At 37.4% G+C, this 18,822-nt stretch overlaps 1 protein-coding gene across 2 annotated transcripts in view; it reads left to right on the top strand.

Annotated features, from left to right (window-relative positions):
- The window catches only part of LOC122551565 (integrin alpha-6-like), an 83,888-nt gene extending 66,606 nt beyond the window's left edge, over positions 1-17,282 (top strand). Inside the window, exons 21-26 of one of the 2 annotated variants that reach the window (XM_043693640.2) lie at positions 137-235; positions 322-438; positions 545-643; positions 3,638-3,763; positions 8,926-9,063; positions 11,399-11,536. In XM_043693640.2, coding sequence (XP_043549575.1) covers positions 137-235; positions 322-438; positions 545-643; positions 3,638-3,763; positions 8,926-9,036 — 552 coding nt within the window. In that variant the 3' untranslated portion in view covers positions 9,037-9,063; positions 11,399-11,536. Of the gene's footprint in view, positions 1-136; positions 236-321; positions 439-544; positions 644-3,637; positions 3,764-8,925; positions 9,064-11,398 lie in introns of both variants that reach the window. The other variant, XM_043693639.2, reaches the window with a different exon arrangement.
- The last annotated feature ends 1,540 nt before the right edge of the window (positions 17,283-18,822 follow it).

Below are 18,822 nucleotides of genomic sequence, written 5' to 3'. Positions count from 1 at the left end.
TTGGGAATAACACTTCAATCTTTGTGATCTAGTTAGATCTCAGATATACATTTCTATTGACAACATCTATTTGCAGACATAATCCACTAATTATTGTGTGATTTTTTGTAACCTATATGCAGTTATTTTATTTCAGGAAGTTCCTAATCAAATAAGGAAAAGAAGACAGCTTGAGGCCAATGGACCCAAGAAGTCAAGAATAACTTTATCTCCTAAAAGAAAATATATAACTCTAGTAAGTGCAGATAGGGATCCAAAACTTTTGTTTCAAAATTCTTTTTGTTCCAAAACTGACTGTGAGACTATACAAACATTCTACAGGATTGTGACCAGATGAACACTACTAGATGTGTTGATATAAAATGTCCCCTTCAAGGACTTGATAGCAGTGCATTCCTGGTTTTACGTTCAAGGTTATGGAACACCACTTTCCTAGAGGTAAATATGAACTGAATAGTGATTGTTAGTCTTTTGTATATGTGAGCTTTTAAAATTATTTTTAATACAATCATGTGCGTTTAATATACTTTCTGTTATTTAACAGGAATTTTCCAAATTGAATTACCTTGATATCATTGTTAAAGCCACGATAACTGCTGAATCTCAGGCCAAAAACATTGTGATTAATAACGCTGAAACTAAGGTAATTTACTTGTGATTAAGAAGAAAGCAAAGGTACAGTGTTTCAAATCCAGCTATCTGGAGTTTTTTTGTTGTGCTACTTTGTATTGATTTTAATTGTTATTAAATGAGTAAAATAACTTGTTGGTTTCTTGAGCTAAGTCCTACCTTGGCTCGGTGGCATACTGACAGGTTACTGACGTTGTGTACCTGTCTTTTTCTGTGCTCCAAGGAGTCCAAGTGACTCTTGTTCAAAACTGTGCAATTCATATCAGCCAAACTAAAATTCAGCAAGATCCAAATTCTGGCAGAGACTCAATTCCTAGGCTGCAGCTCTAGAGACACATTACAGGTACGTAAACAGCATTTCAAGAAAAGCCAAAAACCATTTTGGACAAAATAAAATCCTCATGATTTAATTTAAACACACCACTATATATGTGATAAATAATGTTTTAGATTAGATTCCCTACAGTATGGAAACAGGTCCTTTGGCCAGCAAGTCCACACTGACCCTCTGAAGAGTAACCCACCCAGACCCATTCCCATACCCTATATTTACCCCTGACTGATGCACCTAACACTATGGGCAATTTATCATGGCCAACCCACCTGACCTGCACAATCTTTGGATTGTGGGAGGAAACCCACGCAGACATGGGGAGAATGTGCCCGTCAGTCGCCTGAGGTGGGAATCAAACCCGGGTCCCTGGTGTTGTGAGACAGCAGTGCTACCCACTGAGCGACTGTGCCTCCATGTTTGTTATTACTGATTAATACCTAACTGGATGGAAGCTCTGTGTAAAACATGTCACCAAACTTACATTTTATGCTCATCAGAACATTAAGGAATGATGGCAAGTAAACAATAGACATATTAATCATTATTTTCCTTTGTCCACTGTGGGTAATAGTCCAGAATGCATTTGACAGTTCCAACGTCGTAAATTTGTAAAAAAGTTATGGATTAATTCTGGGATATTGAACTTGTACTTGTAAAAGCAGGACCTAGAGTCATAGAGGCCTTCAGCACAGAGAAAGGCCCTTTGGCCTTCTGTGTCCACTCCAGTCACAAACAACCACCCAACTATTCTGAACCCTTTTTTCCAGAGCTTTGTCCATAGCCTTGTATGCCTTGGCATCACAAATGTACATCTCAATACTATCTAAATATTATGAGGGTTTCTGCCACTACCAATCTCACAGCCAGTAAGTTCCAGATTCCTCCATCCTTTGGGTGAAAAAAGATTTCCCTCTCATCTCCTTCTGCCTCTCAACTTAAATCTGTGAATCCTGGTCATTGATTCCTCCACTACCTAGAAATGTTTCTTCCTGTCCTCCTAATTTTATATATCTCAACCTCTGTTATAATAAAACAACTCAAGTCTGTCCCAGTCTCTCGCTTCATAACTGAAGCTCTCCAGCCCAGGCAGCATCCTGGTGAATTTCCTCTGCACCCTCTCCTGTGTTATCACATCTCACCTATAATGTGGATTCCAGAATTGCACACTATTCTAGCTGTAGTCAAACTAACGTTTTAAACTAAATGATTTCAAGCAAAGCATAAGGGTTCTAGGAGTGACAGGAATGAGATAATGTTTTGTCTGGCTATGTCTGCTTTTCATGTGTGTGAATCCAATAAAAGATGTTCCCTAAATTGACGTATTCAGAGATCATAACAATATGGATAGGGAGCTGGCTAGAATATAAAGATGATGCAACGAGACAGTGGTTTGGCTCCGGAGGTCTGAAATTTCCTCCGTAATGGCTCTGCCTCGACTCCTTTTAAGATGATGCTTAAAACTCACACACTTGATTTGCGTTCACCTGCTATAAAATCTCTTTGTGGTCTTTTTTTGTCCTTATTTTCTTTCTTCATGTCCCTGTGAAGCACTTTGGGATGTTTTACTATATTGAATATGCTCATAAATGAAAATGTATTTGTTTCTGGAGCTAGTAGAATGTAGGTCATGATATAAGTTATCTATCTATCTATTAGGATCACTTTTGTTTGCTAATTACATAAGTAATTGAAAAAAGACACGAGTATTTTGAAGCTTGCTGATGCCAAATTTGAGTGGATGGCCAACTGTGAGGGAGAATGGCAGGAGGACATTCAGCATGGGAATTTAGATAACTGAGTGACAGGTGCAGGTCATGTGTGGAAAAAATTGTTTCCCTTTTTAAGAAATGAAATACGTTCTTAAAAGGTTATGTTGTAAAAGTGGATTATCAAAGTTTTAGTCATTCAGCAAGTGGTTTTTATATCTGTATTGAACATAAAAGTAAGAAGGTGATGTTGAGCTACACTTGGTACAGTTCTGAGCATGCCAGAGTGAGGAGTGCCATTGAAGCCATAGTAAAGTTTAAAAGGTGGGCCAGGTTAGCAGCAGCTCAAAATGAAAATGATCCAGTTATTTCACACAGAAATTTCATGGATGATCAAACCGTAGTTTACAAGGTTATGAAAGATTTTGAACAAGTAAATTATGAAAGATTACTGCTAGTAGTTTACAAGTAATTGACTAAGAACAACAACTAGAAGGATGAAGGGAGAAGGTGGAATGTTAATGCATGTGAAGACAGTTTCAGGTACATGGGCAGCTTCTGCTATAGCTGTGAAAATCACTTGGTGTTAAGCTACTAATGAAGATGTTTCAAGATCATTGAAAAGACATCTGCCAGACAGGGCCCTCTGCTGACAATTTCACTATAAACTGTAGTTGATGGACATGCTTTTCTCACTTTTCCAATGGAATGGGTAAAGCCACACAATATTTGAACATTGCATCCTGAATATCCATGTAGTTCTCTCAATCACATGCAGGCAATTTCTATTTACGAGCCCAAAGTGCGTATGAAACAGGCACAAGTGGTGTCTCCCATATTGGAAGATGTTTAATTTATTTTAAAAACATTTCCAGTCGATTTTAAATTAATGAGTACAATGGCAGATGGTCAATCTTGTGTTTTTAAAAAAAACCTGATATGCAACTTTGTTATACTGTTCTTTCAGGTGCGAGTCACAGTGTTCCCTGAAAAAACTGAGAATCATTACTTTGGAGTTCCTTGGTGGATTGTTTTTGTCGCTATCCTGGTTGGAATTTTGCTGTTGGCGCTTCTAGTATTTTTATTATGGAAGGTGAGTGGCACTAGAGAGGATGCAAGTTGAGCTAACTTCAAAGAAATTTGATCTGCAACCTGTCCCTGATTCCACGTGGAGTGGTACAGCTTGAACTTGTAAAATATATAAAGGTTTCAGTATACCAAACCTCTGGTTCAGTAGCTTATGTTTATTTATCAAGGGTAAACTACAGGGCATAGCTTTATTTCATCCTAAGTTTTCCATTTATCATTCTTCATGTTTGAGCCTTGGCAGTGAGTTAAGGTATTACATTTATTCAGGAAGATTCTGTTCTCACCTAAAACTTTCCTAAATGCGTACTCTTCCCTAAAAAAGTCAATTGCTGACAGCTAGAAGTATGAGCCATGCCTGGTTTTCTTCTTTCTAAACCCAGGAGACCTCTGTCCTGATATTGTGCACAAGAAAAGCTAACTTTGCACAGGCTGAGAATTGAACCTGGTCTCTCTGTGCTGTAACTTGATGTTAATATTTCTTGTGCAATTTTACTAACTCTTGAGGTGCTAACTTTACATTGGAGCACAGTTCCAAGAATGGTGGTAACTCTCTGGTCTTTGACTTCAATGACATTGTAATCCCAAACAACAGTGTTTGTCTATTTGTGAAAAATGTCATAGCTGAACCTGTCCTACACTTGCCCTATACCCACAGATATTTATTCCAACAGAGTTTATAGGATTCAATTCATTTGGATCCTTGTCTGATATTGTAAAAGCTTTTACAGGAATTGTCTTAGCTCATTTTTTTAAAAATGGGCAGAGCACAGGACATGGCTAGTTGGGTCATTTAGGTTTGTGCTGGCAAAATGGCATATTCTCTCAATATGCTTTGTCATGATCCATCTGGAAATCTCCCAGTCTTCTCTAAGAAGATCATCCTCAGCTTCTCCAATCTAACACTTAACTGAACCCTCATACCTCAGAATGTAGACTTTGTTTCTTATTTTCAGCCTGTCCTTGCCCTTCGTACCAAAATGTATCATGTCAAATTTCTTTACGTTAAACTTAATTTGCCACCCATTCCACCAAAATTGTCTGTCTTCTTGAAGCCTATCATTAGGCTACACACAGTTCAGTATTCTTACAAGTTTTGTATCTCAAGTTCTATTTTTTTATTTCAAAATCTGCAAATTCTACCCAGTACACCAAAGTCTAAATCATTAAAACATATCCAGAGCAACAGTGATCGTGGTACTGACCCCTTGGAAACTCTACTGTATACAGTCCTGCCAAATGAAAAGCAACTGGTCAACACTGCTCTGATTCCTGTAACTCAGCCAGTTTCCAGCACCTGATTTTACTTCTTATTTCATGCATTCACAGTGACAGCACTATATAAAATTTTTTTGGAAGTTTACATAAATCACTCATTAATCCACACTTACTCAAGCAACTGTTAGTTTTATCCCAATTGTTGTTTCTGAAACATTCCTCACCACTTGTAGTTGCAAAATTTAACTTAATACTATTTTTATTTGAGCAAAGGTATAATATTTGCAGTTGTCCTGTTTTCTGGCACATTCAATGCATCTTTGAAGGATTGGTAGATAGTAATTTCTATTGACATCCTCCAATGAATCATAATTCATCCTGGTGACTTACCAACTTTCAGTGGAGCCAGCCCATTCAATATTTTCTCTTTATCATTTTTTAACCAATTCAGTATCTCAAATACCAGCTCTTTCATTATGATTTTAGCAGCGTCAATTTCCTTCAAAATGCAATGTGGGCAAAGCACATAGTACCTCAGCAATGTCCCCTGTGTACATGCTAAAGATCCTGATTTTCCCCACACCTCCTTATTACCCATCAACTATATACAGTAGTCAATGCCCTCCCTTACCCATGCGGATACGTTCCAAGATCTACCGCCGAAGCCTGAAACCACGGGTAGGAGCGAACCCATTCATTTAAATGGGAAATTTACCTTCCCGGCCGTTCCCGGTCCCTGGTTCCGGAAGGTTCCTTATAATATGTTCGGGCCATGATAAACTGCAGGTAACTGAAACCATGGAAAATGATTCCGCAGATACGGGGATCACCCTGCATAAGCCTAGGGAAGACATTTGAATTCTACTTTTATTAGCTGCAAGTTCTGTTCTCAAACTTTTTTTTAACTTATCCTTTGAATTTTTTCAGTCTGGTTCTGCTAATTTATAAACACATCATTTGTTATATATTCCACACTACCCCCCTACCCCCTGCCCACCAGGGGTATATACTTAGACTATACATGAACCACCTTTTAAAGGTAGCCCATTTTTTAGCACAGATTTGCTGATCAGTTTTTGCTTTCAACTTATCCAAGACAAATCCATTCTCACCTAATGAAATTGGCTCTCTTGATGAAGTGTTTTTAATCTAGATTACTCCTTGTACTTCCTGCACTTAATCTATACCTTAAGAGATTCTGATAATTGTTGTCTAAATATTCTTCAACAGATACATGTCCCATCACAGACCCCAGAACCAGATTCAGCAATACTTTCTTTATTATGGGCGGCACAGTGGCAATGGGCAGCACGGTGGCACAGTGGTTAGCACTGCTGCCTCACAGCGCCTGAGACCCGGGTTCAATTCCCGCCTCAGGCGACTGACTGTGTGGAGTTTACACGTTCTCCCCGTGTCTGCGTGGGTTTTCTCCGGGTTCTCCGGTTTCCTCCCACAGTCACAAAGATGTGCAGGTCAGGTGAATTGGCCATGCTAAATTACCCGTAGTGTTAGGTAAGGGGTAAATGTAGGGGTATGGGTGGGTTGCGCTTCGGCGGGTCGGTGTGGACTTGTTGGGCCAAAGGGCCTGTTTCCACACTGTGATCTAATCTAATCTAATCTAAAAATCTAATCTAATTACTTAAATGAGAATCTTCTAATCAAGAAAATTCTATTGAACATACTTCTTTCCTCTGTGCCTTTTTGTTACTATCAGATTATGTTAATATAAGTTAAGTTTCTATTACCGTTGCACTGTAATTATTGTAGCTCTCTTCAAATTTGCTCCTCTTTATTCTCTTTTATCAACATTGTTGTTCCTCTTGCTTTCTTTTCTTCTCCATCTATTTCTTGAATACCTTGAATTTTGGAATATTTAGTACCCAGTCCTATCCTTTTTTTTTTTGAGCTATCTGTTATCACTATAATATCATACTCCTATATGGTTATCTATACCTACGGTTCACCAGTCTTCCATACCAAAGCCTGTGCATTCACGTGCATCCACTGCAAACTAATTTAGACTTTATTGCATTCTGTTTTAATCTTCGCCCACTTGATTTCTTATTATAATGCAATGTGTTTCTCCCAATTCTTTTGTGAACTTTGTTTCCCTTTGGAATTCTATATTCTGGTTCCAATCATCTATACCAAGTTAGTTTGAATCATGGCAATCTGCCCTGGAAGACATTGGCCCCAGTTTAATGGAGGATACAACCCTTCTGGCCAGTATGCACCCAGTCTTTCCTTGAGCTGAATGTAGTGACTTGGGGATCTAAAATCCCACCTCAACCATTTCCTGATCTGGCACATGGCAGTGGGAGCAATTCAGAGATCCCTAGATTTGTGAGCTTCTTTATTAATCTTACGCCTTGCTCTCTGAACTCTGCCGAGGAGACCTTGTCTCTCTTTCTACCTATGTTATTGATACTGATATGGGGCATTATTCAAGACTGTTGACAGACAAACGCATACCACTGCCTCTGTTGCACTGCAATCACTTTGATATTCTTGACCCTGATGCCAGACATACAACTCACCGTTCCAGATTCATGAATCTTTTCACGTAACTATTGAATTCTCAATTAGTATTGTTTATCTTTTCCCTTACTGCCGTTGCTCTCCCTTGTATGCAATGCCATGTGTGATGCCATAGATCTGATTGTGGCTGCACTTCAAGGAACCTTTGCCCTCCCCAACACTCAGAAGTGAATATCAGTTGTAAAGTGAGATTCACTCAGATGAACCTTGCACTACTTGCTGCATCTCCCTTGATGATCTGGTGGTATCCATTCCTTCTCCACCTCTATTCTCTGAAGCTGCAGGCTGAACACACCCAGAGTGAGCTATGCAGGTGGCTCCTAGCCCCCAGGATAGGTGCCAGGTGGTGCTGAAGCTCTGAAATTTGAAGCTTTAACTCCCTTGGCTGATGGTACTTCCTATGTACGTGATTGTTCACAACAGGCACAGAGCTTCCCCATGGAACAGGATGTGTACCTAGCAAAGCTGAGGTATCCTGCCATACCTCTACATAGTAACCTTAAAAAATAAGCTTAAAGTTTATCACTCGATTTCATTATTTTTCACCAGATTTAATTATTCAAATTAATTATCTTAATTAATTTGATCGTGATCTAAGGATCTAAGTATTTTAGATTAAATTAGATTCCCTGCAGTGTGGAAACAGGCCCTTCAGCCCAACCAGTTCACACCGACCCTCTGAAGAGTAACCCACCCAGACCCATTTCCCTAACACTATGGGCAATTTAGCATGGCCAATTCACCTGGCCTGCACATCTTTGGACTGTGGGAGGAAACCGGAGCACCCAGAGGAAACACATGCAGACATGGGGAGAATGTGCAAACTCCACACAGACTTGATATGTGATCCCTTTCATTGTGTTGCTCTGTGCACCCTGCATTCAGTTTCACTAATTCAGAACAGAGATGGAACCTTCTGGTTATGATACTTGCATAATGCCTTTGTTCTCTAGGATATGAGATGGGGGAATTTTACTTTTTATGTACCTCATTGAGTTCTGTTGTAAAGCTTTCGGTTCTGGAGCTTGATATTGGAAAATGCTTAACATTTAGTTGGATTTTTAATTGGCTATTTACTGAATCTTGCTAACAGTTCCAGAAACTACAGCAGGCAAACCCTCTTGGGTATCCTTTACAGGAGCCTTAAAGATTCTCTTAATCTCGTAATCAATTCAGTAAAGTGTGATGAGTCAGAATATGATGAGTTTGAAATTTGTAAGTGCCAAGTGACCAATTCCTTTATTTTTTTAAAAAAATGCATTTTAAAACTACTGATGAATGTGTTCTGAATCAGCATGTGTTTCATAAAATGATATCCACATTAACATTAATTGTGCAGCTTTTCACCATAGTGTGTACTGATAACTGGCCTTTAAAAAAATTGTGATTATTACACCACTTGTTTTCTTGTAGCTTGGCTTCTTCAGGAAAAACAGAAAAGCTTCTCACAATGTTCCTTGGTATTCCAAGGCTGAGATCTCCGTTCAGCCGTCTGACAAAGAAAGACTTACTTCTGATGCATAATATTGACCCACTTCCCTCATTGATTTGGTAAATAGTCCAATGGTCTCCGATTCATGGCTTGGAGGGGCATGGTGTGTGGAGCTTGGCATCATTTTTACTCCCCGCTTACTTCCAACGCACAGCATTAACATCTAATCAAATCCTTTCTCCATCATTAAGTTGCTTTATGATGTTGGGCTTTGGTGGTGGGGAGAATTTAAGGTTGACACAGAATTCAAATCAATGAGAAAACAATTTTTTTGGATCGATGAATTGCCATCTATATTTAAAGGCATATATTTATTCAGCTAGTTGTAACATATAGTCATTAAAAAATCTGAATTTACAATGTTATTCTTCACAAAGGAAATAAGAGAAAATTATCTAGTATGTTACACACTAGACATGTAATATAAAGCTGCTATTAAACTAATTGAGATATTTGGTACCACTTACATGTTAATTGCAGCCTATTAATGACCTTTTGCATGGAAACCTCCTGCGTGGGAAATGGTGCTTTTTCTTCAGGCCACTGGAAATGGGAGCTTTCATTCTTCGGTCCTTTTGCAGGTTCCAGCTTTCAGAATAATATATCTGAAAGATCTTTCTTTACTTTTCCTCTGTTGCTATTTGGAATGCTGTGTACAGAACTGATAAATGTGCTGCATGTCTACATTGTATGTTTTGTAATGGGCATTAACAAAGAATCTTTTTGACCTTGAATTACTGTTTGAGATTCATTGATTGTTGTTGGTCAGATACTTATAGTCTGTAATTATTTCCTTTCATGAGCCAAAATATAGGGCTGTGTTCAGAGGCAGGTGTGTGTGTAAATGTCTGCTGCTTTCTCCATATCAATTTGCAGTCTCCGCCCCATTCCAGGTTCATTTACCAGGAAGTGGCTAGGAGGTGCTGTACTACCTGCCCACTGCATGGGTAGCTCTTTGAAAACATTGTTGGCGAGTGACTGAAATTAGCCAGTTGGTCTCTAGGTTTCTGGATGCATTTGGGAACAGCATAGTTGCAAGGAGGCAGTTACCTGGAAGGTGATCATCACTTTAGACAAACCTAGAGGTCGTCCCCTGGTTTCAGTTTTAGCCACAAGCTGTCCTGTAGCCAGACTGCTGAGACAATTTTCTTCCTCATCCTAATGTAAAGCCACAAAAGTTAGAATAGGTGCAAAAAAAGCCAAAGAACTGCAGATGATGGAAATCAAGAACAAAATCTGAAATTGCTGGAAAAACTCAGCAGGTCTGGCAACATCTGAGGAGGGAAAGCAGAGTTAACATTTTGGATCCAGTGACCCTTCAGAACTGTTCTTCAGTTCTGAAGAAGGGGCACTAGACCCGAAATGTTAATTCTGCTTTCTCTGCACAGATGCTGCCAAACCTGCTGAGTTTTTCCAGCAACTTCTGATCTTGTTTGAGAATGTGTGCCTCTGTCTTGAGTGTCCTCTCCCTCATTCACCTGAAAAGGCATTCTGCTGCTGCTTTTTCTTTTCAGTGCGGGTAGATTTTTTTTCTTTGCTCCCTTTGTTCCCCCACACTACCCGTAAGAGCGGTAGTTCTTATTTTTCCCAGCACCCACGTCATGTGTGTGCAGGTGTAAGACACCGTGAAGAACGAGTGTAGAAATCTTTATTCATATTCTACCGCCAGGAAGAAAGGAAACAACCGAGTGGCCAGTGACAAGCAGTGCCCTTCTCGACAAAGGGCAATGCTGTGTGATCAACTCAGGGAAGGGGATTAAATCAAAATAGAGTTGGAGGGGGAAATAAGATACTCCACTCCCTGCGGTGCCCACCTCTACCTGTACACTGGCAGATTTATTATTGGCCCTTTAACTTCATGACTGCACCCACTGGCCATAATTGAATGATGAACCTCCCTTTGTCATTCATTGGCCAGTTCAGTGCACGTCAAAGCCAGGTTTCAGACTCCCATTTGACCTTGACAATACAATTCTGAAACCCACAGGAAAAAAGTCTTGTCTGAAGTATTTTAAAATGAAACCAAATATTCCAGAGTTATTGGTGCAGCAAGATCCTGGAAAAGCAGGGCACTGTAGGATGTCAGTTATAATGCTTGAGTTACCATCCTGGCTACAATCAGTGAACTGAACACCGACCATCTTACCTTGTTTTGTACTGAAGTTACTTCCTAAAAAGTAACTGTTGAAGGTTAAATTGCTGCTAATTGTTTGTGCTATTTGGTTATCTCTCAGCAGGATGACAAGCTCTGTAAGTGACTGACACAAAATGTTTTATTTCTGGTGGTATCTCAATTAGAATATGTCTGTGGAGGGTTGGCATGCTTCCAGTCAGAGGATACAGTGTTTAAAGCAATTGATTCCTCTAATTCCCATATTTCCCCTTGTTTTATAGTGTGGATTTTTTAAACGCTCCCATTATGATGACAGTGTTCCACGATACCATGCAGTCCGAATCAAAAAAGAAGAACGGCAAACCTTTGAGGATGTAAAATTAAACAAGAAATTTGACAAGAAACAATGGATGACAACATGGCAGGAAAATGAAAGCTACTCCTAAGAACCATTGCCTTTGTATTGTTAAAATGCTGAATTTAGCATGCCATAGTAATATGTACTATGTTGGTACTGCATTACTGTGCATTGATTTCTCTTCAACTGTCTAAAGAATGGTTCTTGATTACAGAGATTTTTGTAGTGCAGCCCATACCACAGTGTGGTTGCCCTTCTTTAAATACACCCAGAATGCCTTCTGGATTGTTTGGATTTTGAACCACTCATTGTTTGAAAAGTTTTGGTGAGTAAGATTTGCCTTGCACACCAAGTCTCCAGCAGCATGGGATTGAATTAGTATCTGCTCCAGAATATAGGTGTGAAAAACCTTCTAATTTAATTCAGTAACATTTGGTCCTTGCCATTTTTAATCTTTAATGTGCAATAGTCAACTGTGCAACTGACTATTGATTTTCAATTCAGTGTCGCCAGGACCCAGTTTGTGTGATCAGAAATGAGTCAACATTTTGAACTGGGATTGAGTTTTAAACAAAAAAAACTGTACATTTTTGTAAATAGTTATATATTTTAGAATGTCCTGGTATTTATTTTGTCATAAATTGTGTCCTTTCACTAATCATTAGTATGCCACAGATGGCTGAGTTTCCCATCCAGGATAATAAAAATGTTGTGGATGCAACTTGAGTATAGAAATTTAGATTTGAGTGAAAAAAGGTTTAATGTCTAGAGAAAGTACTGACCAATTTGTCTTTGCTTAGATTTATACTGGGTTAGTTTTGCCTCCCATATGGTGCTGAAAAGAAATGAAAAAAAACCTTAATGAGCTTGCTAAGTTTGTTTAAAAATGGCCTGGTGCAGCATTCAGTTGATTCAGTTGTGTGGTCAAATCAAAAAGTAAGTAATTTGTTTCTTCCCAGACCTGAATGTAAGTATTCTACTGTCTATAAAATTAAAGGAAAAATCGCAGACAAAACTTTAATGTACAGAGGGTATATACACTCAAATTATAAGCTTGAGGAAGGGACAATTATGAAGCTTTGCTACAGGAGGAAAGAATACTGTAATGAAGTTTACTGTTTGGAGCATGAATGTAATAAATAAGTTGCATAGGAGGAAGAAGAGAGGGTGATATGGGAGTGAAGAGAATAGAGCATTTTCCAAACTAGCTGCAATTATTAACCAAGCAGTGGGTCTACTGTAATAATCGACTCTTTTGGGTAAGAAAAGCAAATGCGAAAACAGAAGTTTAACACTGGGTGGAGGTAGGGGAAGCTAAGAAGGGGATATACCATTGCAATGAAGAACTGTGAGGACTGTAAGCTGTCTGTCAGGCTCTAGCAGAAAAAAAAGTCTCACTTTTGTACCAGGGAACTTTCAGGCACCCATTGTTAGAAGTCACCCAGATTGTTTGTTTCTCTTTCAACTAACTTATGCTTCATTTCCTACACAGTCTGCTAAAACACTTGGGGTGAATTCTTACTTTTGAGTTTTTTGCTACTTTTAGAATCCACTTTCCCCTTGTACTTTGAACTTCTCCAGAATGCTTGTGGATTTGCATTACTGCATAAGTAGCTGCTAGCTTAAAACAGTTGGGTGCCTGCATAGCCAACTGGTGAGCTGCACAAAATACAAAAGAACTGTTACCAATATATGTGACTAACCCAGGTGGTATTACACTATACTTGGGCATCTCATTTTACTGATACTAACCCACAGTAGGTGCTAGTCCAGGCACTGGGACTATTACTATTGAATTCTTTATGATGGATGCAAATGGCGTGAATATTCTATATGTGCTACTGTTGGAAAGCATTTTATATTGGCTACTCTTTTGTGTAGGATTTTGAGGTTTTGGGATTTGACCTGTATCTTCTTTCTTCCTTGTATAACTAAAGTCGGGTGTAGCCTGCATAGTTACTGTTACTTGTGCAGGTATCATGCTGAGTCATGTCCCTAATGGTGAGCTACAGCTCAAATAAGTCTTTTCTTAGCTTTTACAGAACATCTATCAATGTGTCTTTGTGCCAGTAGTGTTTTATGAATTTGTTTTGTAACTGCTGTATTCTTCATGTACAGATAGGACTGGTTTAGTTTGGGATAATGTTTGGCACGGACTGGTTGGACCGAAGGGTCTGCTTCCATGTTGTGTGACTTTGTTTTGTGTTCATATTTTCTGCAATATTTATGCATTTTTGTTTTAGTAAGTTTGCAACATGATGCATTTTCCCCCCCATGTCGTATCACTTTCCCTGTCTCATTTTTGCAAAGCTAGCAAGTATTCTTGCCCGGGAAATCTAAATCCAAACTGCAGTTGTTCCCAGTACACTGGGGCACAGTTTCATTAAGAATGAACTTTTAAATATTCTACACAACCCTTCCTCATGTCAAATTCACTGAATACATCAAATTCTTAAGCATTCTCTATTTCTAATTCATGTCTTCCAATAATTTCCTTGCCAGTTTATTGATTTCAGTAATTGATGTATTTCTGAAACAGAACAAAATATGGTCTTACAGTTGTAAATAACCTCTTGTAAAAGGTGTGGTAAGACAGAACTGATTAGGTTCATCCTAGGGACTTCTTGAGAAAGGATAAGGTTTTGAAAATTGGTTTTTGGTTCAGAAAGGCACTAATTATCAGATACTTTAATTTTTTTGCATGTGTCTTATCATTTCATAGGTCTGCCCTGAAATATGTTGCCCCACATGACATTCCTCACAGCAATTATTTACCTTAGTTTCTTGGTAGTGCAAAGCTTAAACATTGCTAAGAAGAGACAAAAAGTCGAAATGTTTTGCAATCATCAGGAACGAAAAGCAAGAAAACCAACTTAAAACAGAAGCATCAATGTCTACAGCACGAGAAGTAGTTACTGTTTGCTTTGACTAATCCTGGCATGGAGATGCAGTAACATAGTTAACTGATTAGACTTCAAACCAGGCAAGCCGACTCTGATCAGTCAGGGTGTTGCTATGAAAATGTAGCAGGAATTGGCTGTTTCCTTAGCAAGACCGTAGAGAAGCCCGAAAGGCAATGGTCAGTTTGATCTAGTTTCAACTGATGTCCATATTTTCCAGTATGGATCTGTAGATACTAATTGAATGGGACGCTGGGGGGTTTCATCCCTCTTCTTAACATTTAGATTCTGAAGTCAACTATAAATGCCTTGATTAAGCACAGACCAGAACTGGACAGAGTATGACTCAATTGGAATTTGGATGTTTTTCCAAAGAATTCTGATGTAATGTTAAATCTTAAACATGCATTTTGTAAAAACAAGTCTTGGAATTCATAAAATATAGTAACAGAGCTATCTCCTGTGATAATTGTGAGTATTTTGTTCACTCTTTCTTTTATCCTTTAGAAGCTAATCTTCTCACAAAGCTTGAATTATAGATGACACAGTTATGTGTTACTGTACCTCTTAAATGGAACAACATTAAATTTGTTCTGTACATTGTACAAAGTTATAACGGGGCAGTATTGTTTGCCAAGCTTAATATCTGAACTATTCTTTAATGTGGACTGCTACTCTAACACAACATTGTCATTAAGAAATAATCTTAGTAAATGCAGTATCTTTAGGTTAGTCCACAAATCAGACTCAAAGCTTAACCAAGTTTTGTGACATCACAACAGATGTCACAGGAAGATCGGATGGCCTGTTGGCCTTTTTTTCAAATAGCATTTTGTAAATTAATTTATTTCATTTTCTGCATTTTTTAAGGACACATATTGAATGTTAAAATCTATTCAGCATAGAAATGAGAAGGCTTGCATTCATGGTCTTATGTCATTGTTAAGTGAATTTACATCAACTGAACACTTGCTAATCTGTAATCACTACTGTGCTGCAAAGCCAATTAGCAGGGTCCCATAAACAGTGATCTTGCTTTGATCTTGGATCTAAAAAATAACATCTCTGCTAATAAAATGCTTCCGCTTTGCTGAATGAATTTTATGCTGAGATTCTGGAGAGAGGGCTATGATTTCACAATGTCTTGATTTGGTGGCAGGATTGCTACCACTGAGCAAATGCCAACACTTTTGAAGTGAATCAGAGGTAAAACTGTTCAACAGTGACCACAGAATTAGAACAATATTAGAGGTTCTCTACAGTTCCAGAAGTATGTAATATGACAGACATCATGTCTCTTGGCCTCTCAGCACAGTGTGATTTACTTTCATTCTAATGTTATTAACATTATTTATATTTCTTAGAAGTTTACCTATCACTAGAAATGTTAGGTTTTTAACAAATAAACAAGTTGTTATGCAAAGAGTGATTAAAGGGAAAATGTAAAAGAAGCACTTGAAATTAGTAGCCAGCTTTGGTTAGAACTGACTTTCATTCTTTCATCTGAGCACATTTTCTTGTATTGCATCTCCAATACATTTCTTTTTTCTTAATTTAAAACCTTTTGTAGATGTTACCTGTTTCAGAAATCTCTTCACAATTTGAATTTTTTAAAATCTAGCAATACGTTAAAGGTTTAAGTGCTTTGAATGAAGACTGAAATGATCAGTAGGTCAATGAATTGAGATCTAGTTATTAGCCGAAAGTTAATGATATGACAGTTCATCTTGCTTTTGAAGAAAACATAATTTCAGCAGTTTTTCAGTTGAGACATTTGCTCTACCTACAAATAAAGGATTGCTCCATATGTAGGTGATTATAATTGCTGCAATTACCTGAATTTTCCTTTGCTGTGAACTATGTAGTTAGCAACAAATTTAGAATGGATTCATTCCATAAATTCCAATTGAACAAAATACTTCACATGAAGTATTTGCATTTCAAATAATATTTTTTCTCTCTCACTGTCTCAACTATACCTAATAAAACAATTTTTAAAAATCTTCTCTATTTTCAAATAATTTTGCTCGATACTGAGAATGTTCCATTCATATAAATGAATTGATGGAATTTGTGCAACTTGGAAAATTAGCTACAATGTACATTGTCACATTATAGCCAAAACATAACCCACAGCACCACAACTTGGGGAAAATGGCTTAGTTGTTGACGAGAGATTGAGATCATAAAGCTAATACATCAGTTATGATATTAAAAGATAATTGAATGTTTACCTTTTTATCCTGTCAGTGAAAATATGCATTTTTAAATTATGTTCAAATATTTAGTGATTTAAACAAAAATCTTTCAGATTGCATCTTGACTGTGAAGAGGGGAATATAATACGGATAGGGACATTTAAACAAGTTGTTTTTCTTACAGGAACTGTATGTTTTTGTTGAAAATTAGGGACATTTAACTGTATTGGCAAGTCCATATTAAGGCAATTTCATTTAGTTGAAACACCTCCTATTAATTCCCTATGTAGTGCGGTTTTATTTATAGTTTCTCAATGTGATGTTTTATGTGAAAGAAAAGAGAACTACTGTATTGTGGCATTTGGCAAAACAACTAAATATATTTCTTTATATTCAGGATTGCCTGTGACATTTGCAAATGTCACAAAAAAGCATTTGCCAGATAATATGCTGAGAACTCCTTCTGTTTAGCTGCATGAGAACCTATGGGAAACTTGAAGCTTTTGACAGCACTGTCTTCCATCCTCAGATACTCAGACTCTCTGATGAAATCTACTAGCATTACATGATATCTTAAATGGCCTTGTTTGAGAATAATTTTCAAGCATCATTATGTGTCCACTATACAGAATTTGTTACATGGTTTACTCTAGATAATTAAATTTCAAAATTGAGTTAATCCAATAAAAACCTGGAAATGTTAACTTTAGCTTTCCGTTGATGCAAGTATCTCTTCATTTTCCCTGTTCCCTAGAATATACTTTCATATGTATGTGTCATGTACAGATAGCTTGAGGGTGGAACAGGCACTAAAATGCAAGTAATAATTCATGGCATTGCCTTTTAGCATTACACTTGTCAAGTCCATGTAAGAGTTTAAACTTTTTTTGTTGAATCTAAAGTTGTTTGACAGATTAAACCTGAACTTTCTAAATACAGGTATTTTCTCAAAACTTTATTTTGGGGAAAACTGAAGTTTAAATACTCCTTTTTGCTCTTAGACTTCTGGAATGTTATGCTAGATAGGCAACACCTATATTAATAGAACCTGTAGGTTTTCTAAAAATGGTCAATACAATAAAGGTTATTTATCAAGAATACGTCCCTCATTATCAAACGTTGAAGGTATTTTTGTTCCCTTTTTCAAGTGATTCACGAGTAACTGGAAAATTAATGTAAATCCTGGCTGCTATGTGTGTGGTGAACACTGCCTCAAGTTACTTTTCTCCATCTAAGAGAAAGAGAATCTTTTCCATAGAACAAAAGTAATATGTTAACATTCAAAATTAGAAACCGTGAAAATGATTAACACTTTTTTCAATCATTATCAGTATAAACCTTTCTGTTGATCAAATACTGGGAATTTGGTGGAATAATAGTATAAGGAGTAGTTTGGTTCATATTCCCCTGCCTGATTTATCCCCACAACTAACCACTCACCCTCAGTTCCATTGAACATGGTGTTTAAAATTCCTCTATGTATATTGTTTTGCTTTCTAAACACAACCACTTTGTTTGAATAACATCTGTTTGATAGTTCAAATTTTATTGAACCTCATCCATGCAGCAAAGTTACTTAATGGTAAGTATACTATCTGCCACAAGATTGAAGTATTAATTGTTTGAAGGATCTGACTCTTGGAAGGCTTTTCCATTGATAGTAGGCACTCTTTGGTTCATCAACGATGACTTACATATACGTTAGTTTTTTTAAAAATGTAGTAAGATATCCTAAAGCTGCATTGTTGATGCATTATAAAACAAAATTTGATTTCATAGTGCATGAAATATTGAGACAGATGAACAAAAACTTGGTCAAAGAGGTGGGTCCCATGGAACATGTTAAAAGGCGGAGAGGTACTGAGAAGAAATTTATACTTAAGAGTTAAGTAGTCAATGGCATGAATTCCATTAAAACTAAGGATGTACAAATTCCTAAAATTGGAGTACAGAGATCTTGGAGGGTTCATGACAAGATTGATTTCAGACTAATATGAATGCAACGTAAATCTGTAAACACAACCATCTCTATTTACGCATTGTTTTTAAAAGAAAACATAGAGGAATAAATGATACTGTTGTATTTTCTTACCTTTGGTTGTTCAGATACTTTCCAGTTCTGATATTTTCTATGAATGGGTCATTATAATTTGTTTCTCAAAAAATATCGCCATTACTGGCTGATTGTAGCACGTTAGGGTGAATAACATGCTTGAAAAAAATGCATTATATAAAAAGTCAAAGATCCT

The sequence above is a fragment of the Chiloscyllium plagiosum genome, unplaced genomic scaffold (assembly GCF_037043375.1).
Source record: "Chiloscyllium plagiosum isolate Xiang-an unplaced genomic scaffold, Cpla_swu_hap1 HiC_scaffold_7, whole genome shotgun sequence".
In the NCBI taxonomy this organism is placed as follows: Eukaryota; Metazoa; Chordata; class Chondrichthyes; order Orectolobiformes; family Hemiscylliidae; genus Chiloscyllium; species Chiloscyllium plagiosum.
The sequence above is the reverse complement of the archived record's forward strand: the minus strand, read 5'-3'. Positions and strand labels throughout refer to the sequence as shown.